Source organism: Podarcis cretensis, assembly GCF_951804945.1.
Source record: "Podarcis cretensis genome assembly, chromosome: 8".
NCBI lineage: Eukaryota > Metazoa > Chordata > Lepidosauria > Squamata > Lacertidae > Podarcis > Podarcis cretensis.
The window spans coordinates 39852839-39868421 of record NC_137177.1 but is presented as its reverse complement, the minus strand read 5'-3'; the positions used below and the strand labels follow the sequence as shown (position 1 = coordinate 39868421).

At 40.4% G+C, this 15583-nt stretch overlaps 1 protein-coding gene across 1 annotated transcript in view; it reads right to left on the bottom strand.

Moving 5' to 3' along the window:
• Nucleotides 1-15583, bottom strand: part of GARRE1 (granule associated Rac and RHOG effector 1) — a 58655-nt gene that overhangs the window by 20831 nt on the left and 22241 nt on the right. Inside the window, exon 2 of the mRNA XM_079988369.1 lies at nucleotides 3521-4842. Coding sequence (XP_079844495.1) covers nucleotides 3521-4003 — 483 coding nt within the window. The 5' untranslated portion in view covers nucleotides 4004-4842. The remainder of the gene's footprint in view (nucleotides 1-3520; nucleotides 4843-15583) is intronic.

Here is a 15583-nt window from a genome sequence, read left to right as displayed (position 1 = left end):
ATTTTAAGAAGTATTCAGCTAGCATACACACACACACATACGTAAAAAAAAAAAAAATGCAATGGTTAAGCCTGTCAATACGATTCTTATGGAAAGAATGACACTCTGATTCTGGGTTCTTACAGAATTCAGTTTATTTAGGCCAAGGGCTACTTGTCTCAAATTATTAGTAAAGCTTATTTTAAAAGTTGAAACTGATGAGACTCCAGAGCACACTCCAACAGAAAAGCTCCTTTCTTCTGGGGGCCACTGGTTAAGGCAAACAGCAAGAACACATTTTGCAGTACTGCAGACTATTTTGCAAGATTGCAGAAAGTACAACTCTAAAAAGTGATACAAATACAAATCTACTGTGTTGGTTCCCTTTCTAAAACATTATAACTAAAGGGGGTGTGTGTGTGGCAGCGGCGCTGTAGACTGGTATGGCTTAAGAGCCAGCCTCTGTGCTCACCATCCATACCTAACACAGGTGAAGGGAGTTGTTTTCACATTTACACAAAAGCCTGGATAACATAATCAACAAATGGAAGAAACTGCTGCTGCTTCTCACCTCCACCAAACTGCAGCACAAACAAGAACTCAGGGGCAGGGATGTAGGGCTAGGAGTCTCCCCTGTCTAAAATGTTGGGAAGCTGCTCTCAGTAGTAGAATACTGAGCTAAATGCAATGGTCTGACTCAGTACCAGGCAGATTTATGTGTTCCTGTGCTGCTGAACAAAGCAGATTTGTGGACACCAGCTAAAGTGTCCATTGAGTGTTTTATAATGTAACAATATAGAACTAGGATGAAATTCTCTCTGCTTCTTTTCCATCTCAGGGCCAATTTTATTATCTGTTACACAATCTGAATTGTGACACATGTGTGTTCACATACATTTTTGGCTCCATATGTAAGCAATGGATGTATCCTGGGGCCTGGATTCCTGCAGCATACTGGTATAGTGCTTGCCTCAAACTTTATGCTGTGCATTCTGGGAACAGGCAGTACTGATACTATGTACCTGAAAATTTTATAACATGTCATGCAGCCCCAATTTAAAAAGACAACCCTGTAAGGGCTTTTGAATGTCATCATCTTGCTTACAACATGCTACCAAGAGAAAATAATAGGGAAGTAGGTGAACACTCTTGGGGGCAGCTTTAGACATCATGCACGTCAGAAGCATGAATGACTTGCACTCGTGACTGTCATTCAAAGCTGCAAGATGCACGTCTCCCCGTATTTTGCAACACTACTTTCCCCCTCCAGGGGGTGGAGACAGACAGGGAAGGAAAGAAAAACATACACATCTCCAGGCTTTGGACAAGTCATGGAAATGTTGTGATACAAGCGAGTACAAATGAGATACTTCTGCCTCATGCCACATTGAAATACACCCTAAGAAACAACAGAGGCTTACCAGGACAAAAACTGCTTTTAACAGTGTTTATCACTTCTCTCTAGTTGAGAAATGAGTGTGCCAATGTGGTGACTGGAGTGCTGAAGACCCATATTCAAAACCCCACTCAGACATGAAGCTGTTAGTGAACTCTACAATGTTCTCTAACAGCAAAAGCCCACCATCAGGTTGAAAAACTTGTATGTATATTTAGTTGAGCCAAAAGAATGTCCTGCATCTGACTACTTATGTATGTCCTGTACAGATGGCAAAGTAGCACATGTGACACAAGCAACTGCAGCTATGCAACCAAAATAAAGTGACACCTGTCTTTTTTACTTACTGCAGAAATACTTAAAGGCAAGACGATGTGACAGGAACACACACACAAAACCCCTCAAGATGTAGCTAACAATGGCAATCCTACTGGATAATTCAGCTAAGCTCACTTTCTTAAAAACACAAAATCCTTTTTCAAAACACATCAGCCAGAGCACAAGTCAGCTGATATGGGAGAAAGTGCTCTGAGATATCTAGGTTCAAACTGCTTGGGGCTTTAAAACGAAACACTAGCATCCTAAATTTGGCTCAGAGGTGGACATGTAGCAAGTGATCCCCTTCTAAAACTTTGCAGATATGATTGGAATGATCTTCCCCAATTAAATTCCTAGCAGCTGTATTCTGAGCTGACTGTTGCTTCTAGGCAGTTTTCAAAGGCTGCCTCCAAAGGCATCCTGGCACCCTACTCTTCTAGAGGATTATGACTCTATCAATAACAGGTTGAATCCACACACACCCTGCCATGAACCAAAAAACCCCACATACCCACAACACCTCTATCTTGTTGGGACTGAGCTGCAGCTTATTAACACTCAATTGCAAATTCTAGACAACAGCTCAGCACTTCCACTACCTCACCTGACTAGGAGAAACACAGCATACTGAAAGCACTCTCTTCCAAATTCCCAGATGGCTTTCCCCAATGGCTTCATATAGATATCAAACAGCATAGGAGACAAGATGGAATCCTGCAGGACAAAGCCAGCCATGCTAACTAGAAACTTCCCAAGGGCATTCAGGAATACATTGGATTCCATAAGCCTCCAAAAGTGTGTCATGTTCCTGAATCTCCATCCTGAATCTCCATGCTTGTATTTTTAAACTCATTGCTCCTTTGAATGCCTAAGCTATCCATTAAGTGAATGGACTCTGCAGTACCATAGTTACATTTAGCTATACTCACCATGGTGCTTCAAAGATTAGATATCGGTTAAATGGGTTTTTACACCACTCTTCAATAAAGGCTTTCCAATCAGAACACAATAATCAATAGTGGTTTTTGAACGGTACCTGTGCTTATTTTATATACATTTAAGCTGCAATGTAATTCTCAAATACTTTATTTCCCTCTGAACTTACTGTTTACATTTTTCTTTACACCTATGTGTGTGTATACCTTGCCAACAAAAGATCACACTCCAGTCATCTGATGAAGTGGACTCTAGTCCACAGTTGTGTTTAAGATTCCACAAAACACTGTACATTTAAACGGCTGCTTCTCTTGTGTATATGAGGATTTTTTTCTCAGATTATTAGATAAGATATTGCAATATACCATATCAATTCAATTTTTTGTTTTAAAAATATAAGGCTGTCACTGTCATTTTAAGACACCAGGCAGACAATAAGAAAGGTGCAGATGTATAATTAATACTTTTTCTATCTTCACTAAAACAGCACAAAAATGGAATGGGCTCCTCCACATGTTGTTGGACTTCAATAATACAATTGAACCTCTGTTTACCTAACCCTCTGGTTACGTAAACTTCGGGATGCACGCATGGCAAACCTGGAAGTATTTTACCGGGTTTCGCCACGCGTGCATGTGCAGAAGCAGTCCTCGGGTTGCAGAAACCTTGGGATCCGACCGGACCTCCGGAACGAATCCTATCCACAACCAGAGGTACCACTGTACTTGTCCACTGGCTGTGCTCACTGAAGCTGACAGGAAGTGGAGTCCAACAGCATCTGGGAGGACCACATGTTCCCTATCCCTGGCTTAAACCTTCTCTGCAGGTCTTGCAGATATGAGGCAATTTAAGGAGATGGATAGAAAATCAGTGATATCAGTGTTAACTCACCTCAATGTCCTGTAGGCTGAATTCCTTTTGATCTTTAAAGTTCGCTGCTCCAGCACTCAGTTCCATGAGCATTTTTGCTATTTCTGGTTTTATTGCTGCTGTGAGTCGACTTGCTGCTTCCATGACATGTTCCTGCACGTCTTTCAGTTGCATAGCTGCCTTAGAATAGTGCGAGTTCCGAAATACACTGCTGAAAAGATCTGTAAGGAACGCGCTTGCACGGCAAAATACATTGAGTGCATCCAGATATTTGGAGATTCCCTGCTGGATGTCTGCAATTGGAGTCGCATGGTTGCAGCCGCCAGCAGCAGCCGGAGAAATCAGAGGGGATGTTGTGGCTGGAGATGCTAAAGGTGCACTCAGAGTCTTGCCTAGTTCTGGCACTTGATACTGCTGGTGTTGCTGCACCTTTTGCTTGGACCCGCCAAGCAAAAAGCGCCGCTTGTAGTCCATTTTACTTTCTTGTGCACTGCAGCAATACATAAGGAAGTACTTGACCAAAGGTTCCTTGAATTAACAATCCCTCCTCTTGAATTGCTCCCTTGGAAATAGATCTATGTGTAGCAGTAGTAGAGTATGCACATAATTTTCATAGGAGGCATTTCAAAAACAAAAAAGATAGGTAATTTGTGTCAGCAGTGAGAAAGGCAGCAGGTTTACTGTCTTTGTATTATTCAGTGTTCAAATGCAGCACTGCTGCTATTACAAACTATAATTGTAAAAGCTAGCTATGATAGTTTTTAAAAAATACTTTATTTTCCACTTAGCATTCTATTGTGTGCACTCAAGATACAATTTCAAAGCAGGGGGCAAAACAAAACAAAAAAACCAAAACAATCTGTTGCAGTTTTCCTGCCAACACATTTTTGACACCTGACGTTAACATTAATTTACACTGAAGGAACTTAATTTTTTTCAAAGTAATATAATAGTTAGAAACTGCTTCAAATAGTATTAGGAGGGGATGAGCAAAATCACTGTTCAACAGTGATTGTTAACAGAGACGTCTTTCTTTGAAGAACCACTGAGCCTTCACATCAGCAGATCTAACAGCTTCTTGGTTTGACAGAGCCCGTCAGTCAAATCCGTTTGAATTTCCCATCTTAATACTGAAAAAAAATATGGAAATTTGCTTCCTGGAGACTTTGCAAGTACACATTATTCAGAAAAACTGTTTTGTTTTTATTGCAAGTCTTTCCACCTTTCCTTCCGTGTGCTGAGGTAGTTTCCTTTTAACATTAATGAGTAGTGCTTTCAGGGAGCTTCTCTCGATTGTAGAGCCCAAAGGATGCAGAAATGTATTTAAGGCCTCTAGGTCATTCCTAAGCAGGGGGGAAAACAGGAAAAGATTATAGGTAAGTGAGCTGTTTTATTTAAGTGCTAAGTCCCAACTCTCTGGGAATAATTCTTTGGAAGTAAACTATTATGAACACATCTGAACATATTTATTTTCTCTGTGCTTTCATGCAGTCCCTTTCACTTACAAACCAATCCATAGCTTACTTATAAACCATTCATATACTTGTAATATATTTAATATATTTAAATAGGATGCTATACTAATGGATGTTAAAACAAAATACTGTACAGTTGTCTATTGTACTGTTAAGTACACAACCACTGCATAGTTCCAGTCCTACTTGGATGGTCGCTCCCAGAGGGTAATACTAGTGCTTTTCAACTCTGTGGAGCCTTCAGTGTGGAGTTTCTCAGGCTCAATTTTATCCCCTATGCTATTTAACATTTACATGAAAATGCTGAGTGAGGTAATCCAGACCCCAGTGGGTTGTCAGCAATATGTTGATGACAGACAACTCTATTACTCCTTACATCTGCGGGTAAAGCAGTGGATGTGGTGAACTGATGTCTTGCCTTGGTAATGGACTGGATGAGAGCCAACAATTGAAGCTCAACCCAGATAAGATTGAAGTACTGTTGGTGGGTGGTTCCTCAGACCAGATGGCAGGGAGGTTGCCTGCTCTAGATGGGGTTACATTCCCTCTGAAGGAGCAGGTACATAGCTTGGGGGTACTCCTGGATCCTCTGCTGTCACTTGAGGAACAGGTGGCCTCAGTGGTTCAGAGAGCCTTCCATCAGCTTCGGCGGTGGCCCACCTGCATCCCTATCTGGGCCTGGATAGCCTAACTTCTGTTGTCTATGCTCTGGTAACTTCTAGGTTGGATTACTGCAACACATTATAAGTAGGGCTGCCTCTGAAGATGGTTCAAAATCAACAGTCTGAGCATATTGCACCAACTGCATTGGCTGCCAATTAGTTTCTGGGCCTGATTGAAAGTGCTGGTTTTGACCTATAAATCCTTAAATGGTTCAGGACCGCAATACCTTAAGTACTGTCTCTCCCCATAGAAACCCATCCCAGATGCGGCGTTCATCATCGGAGGCCCTTCTTTGTGTGCCTCCTCCATCTGAGGTCTGGAGGGGGGCAACACGAGGGCCTTTTTTGCAGTGGCTTCCCTTTGTGGAATGTTCTCCCTAGGGAGGTTCGCCTGGCACCTTCATTATATATATTTTAGGTGCCCGGTAAAAACGACCCTCTTCAACGAGGGCTTTGGCTTATTAATATTCTACAGCATTTAAAATGTGTCTGTGGGAGTGGGGTATTGTTTTGCTGTTTTGTTTTATTTATTTTCATGTTTTTATCCTGTATTTTATTCTGTGATCCGCCCTGGGATGTTATAAAAAAGGTGGTATATTAATCAATCAAACAAACAAACAAAACTAACTACCGGGATAGCTAACTAACTAAATGAATAGAATTAGATTAAGGATACAAGGAAGGGTGGAGGCGCTGGTGCAGGCCAGTATTTGGCCACTCTGTGATCCAGCGGAATGCTTTATATCTTGCCCTTCCTCCCAAAGGAGTCCAAGTTGACAAACAGATCCACAATTTAAAAACAAAAACAAAGCAAATACTGGCGTTTTGTTTTTTGTTTTATTACTCCTGCAATTCAACTAAAGAAAGAGTAGGTGAAAGAAGGCTAAATTACTTCAAATACTGCAAAATATGTATTTCTCCCTCCTTCAGCTGGGGTTTTGTTTTTAAAGAAGGGAACTCCAATAATGAATTTTATAGACAGCTAAAAGATTGTGATAAAAAGCTGCTTCTTTTGCTGGCTTGCCATGCTCACAACAAATAGCCAAAGGCTGCTCTTTTATGAATATTTTTCAACAGCACTACTGACATTAGTCTTTCGAAACCACTTTAACGTAAAGGTATGAACTCTCCCCTTCACCATCTATAATATACTCCACCTCAGATTTAATTTAATTTAATTTAATGGATTTATACACAGCTTTTTGAGAAAATCCTCAATAAAGTGGCTTACAGTATTTTAAAATACAAATCCATTTCACGTAACCTTTTAACACAGTCAGTACAGTGGACGCTCGGTTTGTGAACGTGCACACACGCGGGTTGCGATTCAGTGCTTCTGCGCATGTGCGACCGCCCAAACCCAGAAGTAACCTGTTCTGGTACTTTCGGGTTTCGGCGGGTCCGTAACCCGAAAAAACGCAACCTGAAGTGTCTGTAACCCAAGGTATGCCTGTAATAAGTATTAAAATTATCAAAATCAGGATAAAATAGATTAGGCATACCCACCCTAATCAAAAGCTTTTGAAAAAATATAGGCTTATAAAGCCTTCTTAAATACTGAGAGAAATGGTGCCTTCAGGCTCTTTGTATTTGTTCTCCATAACTTCAGAACCACCATCAGAAGGTCCAGTTATCAACCCTCATCAGTCTAATTGCTTTTACTGGCAGGCACTAAAGCAAGGAAGCCCTTCTAGATCTTAAGGTATGGGTCAAACAATACAAGATAATGGTGTCTCTCTGCAACACACACAGTGTTTTAGAAACAAATTATTTAAGTGGCGTGCTTCCCAAAGTAATCACTATAAGAGAACCCCTATTGCAAACTGACAACATTTTGGGATAGCATCGCTTCATAACATCTTTCAATAAATAGAATGTTAGTAAGCATCTCATGACATCACATCATCACAGCTGATCAGTCTAGGGGTTTCTACTATTGTTAATGCATTATCTTAAAAATGAACCAGTTATTTTTATTTCTTCATTTTCATGCAATTCTTCAGACCACATATATTTCTGTTTCACATTTACAATTGTTAGCCTTTTATACCAAGCCAACTTCCTCTGATTGTGTTGATGCAAATGGGTTTTTCTAACACTTAGCTACTGTAATAAAATATATGTAACTTGGAATAATTTAGAAAAATCAAACAAAAACACAAATCACAAAAATCTAGAATGCATCACACAACTTTTGTAGTATTTTCTGCATGTACTTGCAAGGTTAGGAATGAAATAGCAGTAAGTAAATAAATAAAGTATGAATACGAGCATAGCAGTGCTTAATAGGTCTTATCTGCAACGACCACAAACAAAATGCTTAGAAACAACCATACAAAACAAATAGCCAAAAAGTTGGGACAGGACTTATATGCATGTAGCTGTAATAGATAAACTTCATGACAAATATTAAAAGGTAGCTGCCAACATCAATCACATCATTACAAGTAAAAAAGGAAGGCATCGACATCAAGGTTTCCCAAATGTGATGAAGAATGCCCATCTATTTGTAAATCATCCTGGGATTTTGCTCAGACAGGATAGCAATCTCTACACAAGATCGCAATTGATCTTCCCCTCTAAATTATATAGCAGATTTGTCAGAGTATTCATTTCAGCTACCTTCAAATCTCTCAATTGTTCTTACATATAAAGTGAACCTTTAGATTTTGCTGTTCAGCAATAATTGTTTTTGCTGCTAATAATATATTATAAATAAGTGCTTTATGCTTCACCAAGATGGTTCATTTAGACTTCTACTAAGAAGCATTTCCAGGTTTTACTAAATTTAGGCATGCCCTATCCACCATCCCTATTCCCTGTTTCTGGAGATTATTATCCACCCAGACTGGCTGGGGGAACCCAGTCAGATTGTTGTTGTTACTGCTGCTGCTGCTGCTGCTGCTGCTGCGGCTGCAGCAGCAGCCGCAGACTGCTCTTTCGTTATTATGTACAAGACTCCTCAATATGGAAGGTTATGCCTGAGGATACGGACTCTAAACATCTCAGGTCCAAGCCATGATTCAATTCCACAATGTGTTTGCTTGGTGAAAACTGGGTTTCTGTATAAGAAGTTCCAGTTTAAGAAATACACGTTACACACAACCTTAACTATTTCTTCTCTGCTAGGACAACAAAGGGTTCTCAAACACTACGACAAAGCAAAATCAACACTTGCTTATCCTCAGCCCTGAAGACAGCAGACACGCATGCCTAGGGTAGGTTTTAAAATTGCCAAAGAAAAGTCTTCTGTGAAGCTAAGAGTCTAAAAAGCAAACGGTTTCAGAAAGAGACAGAGCTAAATGTGGTTAAAAAAGTAAAATACCTAGGGGTAAATATAACAGCAAAAAATCTGAGTCTATTTAAAGATAATTATGAGAAATGCTGGGCAGAAATTAAGAGAGATTTAGAAAGTTGGACAAGATTGAAACTTTCCTTGTTAGGTCGAATTGCTGCTGTAAAGATGAATGTACTGCCTAAAATGCTTTTTTTGTTTCAAACATTACAGATTGTGGACAAAACAGAGTGTTTCCGGAAGTGGCAGAGAGATATTTCCAAATTTGTCTGGCAGGGCAAAAAGCCCAGAATTAAGCTTAAGATATTAACTGATGCGAAAGAAAGAGGGGGCTTTGCCCTGCCAGACTTAAGGCTGTATTATGAATCAGCAGCTTTCTGCTGGTTGAAAGACTGGCTGCTTCTCGAGGACACTGATGTATTAGATTTGGAAGGTTTTGACAATGCGTTTGGTTGGCATGCATATTTATGGTATGACAAGGTTAAGATTAATAAGAATTTTATGAACCATATTGTCAGAAAAGCAGTGTTTAATGTCTGGACAAAATACAAAGACTTATTGGAAAATAAAACCCCAAGGTGGCTTTCACCATTGGAAGCTAAGGCCCGGAAAATACTCAATATGGAGGCCAAATGGCCGAAGTATTGGGAAATATTAGAAAAAGATGGAGATAACTGGAAATTGCAGAGTCAGGAGAAAATGAAAGACAAAGTGCGAGATTGGTTACACTATGCTCAGATTAAAGAAGTTTTTAAACTTGATAAAAAGTTAGGATTCCAGGTGGAAAAATCGAAGTTAGAAACGGAACTGTTAGAGCCTAAGACTAAGGTACTTTCAAGAATGTATAACTTGCTGTTAAAATGGAACACACAAGATGAAATGGTTAAATCGGCTATGATAAAGTGGGCACAGGACATTGGGTATAATATTATGTTTGAGGACTGGGAAAAGTTATGGACTATTGGGCTGAATTTCACTGCATGTAATGCTTTGAAAGAAAATGTAATGAAAATGATATATAGATGGTACATGACCCCAGTCAAACTTGCAAAAATATACCACTTGTCTGATAATAAGTGTTGGAAATGTAAGGAAAATGAAGGAACGTTCTTTCACCTCTGGTGGACTTGCCCCAAAGTGAAGGCTTTCTGGGAAATGATATATAATGAGCTGAAAAAGGTATTTAAGTATACCTTCCTTAAGAAACCAGAGGCCTTCCTTTTGGGTATTGTTGGCCAAGGGGTGTTAAAGAAGGATCGAACATTTTTTATGTATGCAACAACAGCAGCAAGGATACTCGTTGCCAAGCATTGGAAAACTCAAGATCTACCCACACTGGAAGAATGGCAGATGCAACTGATAGACTATATGGAACTGGCCGAGATGACGGGCAGAATCCGAGACCTGGGAGAGGAGACGGTGGAAGAAGACTGGAAAAAATTTAAGATTTATTTGCAAAAATATTGTAAACTGTATGAATGTTAAGCAGGATGCTTGATCATAAACAATTTGGCACCATCGAAACAGACGAAGTGAATTATGAAGATAAGTTAAATTCATGAAAAAATCAAATTTTTAGATATCTATTAGGCTAAGGTTAAATGTTTTAAAGAGTAAAATGAATATATCTAAAATTTAAGATATAACATTGGAAAATTAGATTGTAAGGTGGGGACAAGGTGATAAATTGCTGGCTTAATTTTTACAAATTTGGAACACAGGAGCGGGAGATGTGAGGAAGTCCAAAGAGGACAAGAAAATATGTTATAAAATGTGATATTTCTGTATGTTTTGTTTTGTGTGTTGTAACTAAAAAACCCTTAATAAATATTATAAAAAAAATAAAAATAAAAAGTCAAGGTTGCTGGGAGACAGCACTGTGTTCTATAACAAGGAGTCAACACAAGGCAAATAAAACCACTGCTTTAGATTTTAATCACAAAGATATAAAACCAAACTTCTAATTTTCTAATTCATAGTTTTACTGATAAACTATGCATGGTAATTGCGTGCTGTAACAACAAAAACAGATACAATTTCAATCTGACTTTTATAACTGAAAGAATATTTGTGGGCAGGAGAATCTGCTTTGATTTAAGTGCCATGTACAGATATGCTTAGGTTGGGACTCGCAAAGTCGGAAACCTCTGCAGAAAACTCTCAAACCTCTGCAGAAGAGGGGGAACAATCAACATATTTCATCCCCAAAAGCTTATGGATCCTGGTGTATACCAGATGTCTTATAGAGGATTTTCCATTGACATGTCCAGCAGTCCAGAACAGTAAAAAAGCAAAAAACAAACAAACAAAAAAAAAACATGCAGAAGAATATGCGCTACCAATTTCAAATCCTTCATAAGATTACAGATGATGAAGAATGCAAGGGAATATTGGCTGCATCTATTCTAAGAATCCAAGCTGCACCATTTTTTTTATAATGGGGAAAGGAGGAAACGAAAAAAAGAGGTGGAAAAGCACAATTTCCAAACCCACCCAGCCAAGTGTACTATGGTAAAAGCTATTTTCTCTGTGTGTGAACCATTAGGATCTGCTGAGACCTCTCCTGGGCACTGGTATCACCTGAACATGCCTAGGGAAGATGGGTGTAGGAGATGCTCTCAGGACGAACAGCTTCCCACACACGTGTTATGAAAAGCCACCTGCCAGTGCAGTTTGAACCCCCTCCTTGATCAAGCTATACAAAGACATCCCTGCCTTGGGTCTGCAGACATGACAGAAAACAGCATGCAGAATGAATGCTCTGCAAACAAGACAAAGAACCATTTTCTTTTCCTGTACATTCGCCAAAATAAATGGGAGCTGTACAAGCGTAGTGTTATGCACTCATAAAGTTCCTATGAGGCACTGGCTTGGGCTGGATCCCAACTTGTTTGAGCAGAACCGCCGCCCCCCCCCCCCCCCCCCCGCTCCAGCCAACATTATCTGAGCCACATGAACTGGGTCTAAAATAAGATATTGAAGTCAAAACACTTTGGATCCTACATCACCTGAACCAGGCACTTCATGGATTGGTTTCTCCTGTAACAGCTGGGCAGAGGAAGCCATCCAATGTGCTGTGCTGCTAGCACAGGGTGGTCCAAAGTGCGGCCCTCAAGGCTTTTTTGTGGCCCTCAGCAACATTTGATACACCCCCCACTCCAAAGCAGGGTTGAGGACTCTGACAGGGTCCTAGGTTCCTCCATCCTCCTTACCAAAGCATAGCTAGTGCCTTCCCAGCTTTGGGAAGGAGGTCGGAGGGATCTAGGGGCCTGTAAGAGCCTCATGCCTCCTTCCCCAAACTCAGCACCTCACTTAGCTGGCTTGGGAAGGCAGTGGGAAGACTTGGGGGAAGGGCACCAAATTTTGGCCTCGTTCTCTGCCCTCACACGACAAAGCAGTGCGTCAAAGTACTCTTGTAGCCCACTTGGTATGAAAAGTTGGACTGCCCTGTGCTAGCACAAAGGCCAAGGCAGTTAGGAAAGATGTAATTGCCCATTTAAGAGTTATTCTAGCCTGATATTCTGATCCATTTAGGTCTGGTAAGAAGCAGAGGATGAAATTACATATTTGCATATATTTTTCTTTATTGCAAGTCGCTTGGAGACAGTTGGGTGACAAGTGACTAATAAGTTTAATAAACTAATTAATATAAAAATCAGTAGATCCATGCAGGCTACCAAGTAAAAAAGCAAGTCATTGCTGGCATAAACCATTGCCAAAAGTCCAGTCCTCCAACTGCTTTGTCTTGATTTTCCAAGCAGCCACATCCCATTCCTATCTCCAAACAGACCACAACAGAAGATCCTACTCTGGTGCTGCTGTAATATACTGCCCAGAAAAAAATGCTTTTAATTCTGTCTGAGGACTCATGATTCCAGCAGCCTCAATGCCTGGGCCTTATGAAAAACCCCAGAATTATCAGGATCAAGATCATTAGATTCAGCAACAATTATAGTCAATATCCCGCACACAAGCTTTCTGATACCCACTTCGTTAAGGGTACTAAAATACTCTTTTATGAATAATTAATGCTTGAATTAGCTCCCTCCCTGTACCCTCCCCAGCCATTGACTTTTGTATTGTGTCTGTTAGACTATAAACCCACTAGGACTTAAAAAAACAACAACTTTGTAGAGCATCTATAAAATTTTTGCACACATTCAAAACTCCAAATTTCTCCCTTTAGCAGAATGCAATACCCCATGTAGTGCTAACATCCTATCCTCATGTTATGGACAGCAAGAGCTTTGCTTTCAGGGTGGAGAAATATTCATGCTCTCTTGTTAACAAGCTGCACAGCACCCCTGGAGAAACAGAATACTCACTTTTGCTGCAGGAAAAAAGGGTAGCTTTATTGTTTGGAACTCTGAAAAATGCATAGGATGTATGAGCACTCTGGTAATTGAAAAGTGCTATGCAATAGCACTCAGTCTCTGTACAGAGATTTTTAAAAAATCCGAACATAAAGATTCAAATAAAAATGGATGTCGACTCTCCACCATTAAGTTTCTTCTGAGTTCTTTCAACCATATTTTGTATATAAAACCATATACAGGGGACACAATGTTCAATTTTTCTGGCACTTCACAAAAATTTGAATGAGGAGAGAAAGGCTAGTAATAGAGACAAGCTTCCTTGTCTGACACCACAAATATATGTGCAGAAAAATAACAAATTTCATTTGTAAAAAATGAAATTTTTGAGCAGCTTAGGTGAGGTGAACACATTAGCTTAGTAGGACTTGCATTCCACTCATTTAGAAGGCTGAGTAACATTCTGAACAGAGCACAAGGCTCTCTCAAAGCACTCCATTATACTCTCAGTCGTGGGGAATGCCAGTCATAACTCATTTGGAGAAAATTTCAAGAGCCTGGCAACACAAGTTGAAGTTGGAAAATGTCTTGGAAGGCCTTGGTTTTTCATACTATTCTGACCTGTTTCTCCACATAATAAAAGAATCCACACACTCAAAACACACATCGGAAGAAAGCTTCCCATAAGAATCAGCGTGGCTTAAAAAAGGGAACGTGAGAAAAGCTTCATGCAAGGTCTAAAAATCACCAGCTTACTAAATTATAGCCAAAGAGTGACTTAGCTGATATACAAAAAATTCTTTAAGATTTCAGTAATATTCCAAATCTAGAAGAGAGCAGGCTTTTCTGCCAGTTTCAACAGTGTGGCATTATGAATGAGATTTAAAGGCAGGGAGAAAGAGTGGGAAGGCAAAATAATGCTACTTGTGTCTGTGTCCCTCAACAGATTGCAATCATAGCTGAATCAAACTTCAAGTAGTCAGCAGCCAGGACTCAAGAACATTCTGAACTCATATCAAGAACACACATTCATCAAGCGCCACTTGACAGCCATCAGGCTTCCCCATTTATAGTCCCTGGTCCTAATCCCCCTAATCATACACCTTAACTGGTTTCTTCTGTGTGAATTGGAAACACAAGCAGAGGGCTTATGCACTGAAGCTGCTCATAACTAATCATGTTATATTAACTGTTTGACTGTACTAGTGCAGAGCAGGAACTAAATATTGAACAAAGACTCCCTGCACACTCTTAACTAGCATGTGAGGAAAAAGGCAAGGAAACTAAATACTTCTGCCTTACATGTTAGTTTTGTATGTGTACTAGCTTTGAGGGGGCTTGTTTCATAGAATTATAGAGTCGGAAGGGACGACGAGGGTCATCTAGTCAACTCTCTGCAAAGCAGGATTGTTTTTGCCCAACATGGGCCTTGATGCCACAACTCTATGAGTCTCATTTTTGTGCGTGTAAATGTTTTGTGGTTTTTTTTAATGTGGGGGAGCATTCAGTCCTGACCCTACAATCTGATGTTGTATATAGTCCAGAAACTGATACATCACAAGACATTGCTGATCATGTGCTTTGCCACTCAAAGCAAAGCAGCTGAAGTGCGTAAGAATGGAGGGGGGGGGGCAGCTCTGCCAAAAACTCTTCACTAGGCAGGGCATGGGAAAGAGATGCCTGCCCATGTTTCAACAATTGTATGCAGAATAAGGAGAAAACTCTGCCCATGTCACACTCAGAAAGAGAAAAAAGGGTGTAATAATAATAATAATAATAATAATAATAATAATAATAATAATTTATTATTTGTACCCCGCCCATCTGGCTGGGTTTCCCCAGCCACTCTGGGCGGCTTCCATAGAAACCAAAAATACACTAAAATATCACACATTAAAAACTTCCCTGAACAGGGCTGCCTTAAGATGTCTTCTGAATGTCAGGTAGTTATTTATCGCTTTGACATCTGATGGGAGGGCGTTCCACAGGGTGAGCGCCACTACCGAGAAGGCCCTCTGCCTGGTTCCCTGTAGCTTTGCTTCTCGCAATGAGGGAACCGCCAGAAGGCCCTCGGCACTGGACCTCAGCGTTCAGGCAGAACGATGGGGGTGGAGACGCTCCTTCAGGTATACTGGGCCGAGGCCGTTTAGGGCTTTAAAGGTCAACACCAGCACTTTGAATTGTGCTCGGAAACCTACTGGGAGCCAATGTAGGTCCTTCAAGACCGGTGTTAAGTGGTCTCGGGGGCTGCCCCCAGTCACCAGTCTTGCTGCCGCATTTTGGATTAGTTGTAGTTTCCGAGTCATCTTCAAAGGTAGCCCCACGTAGAGCGCATTGCA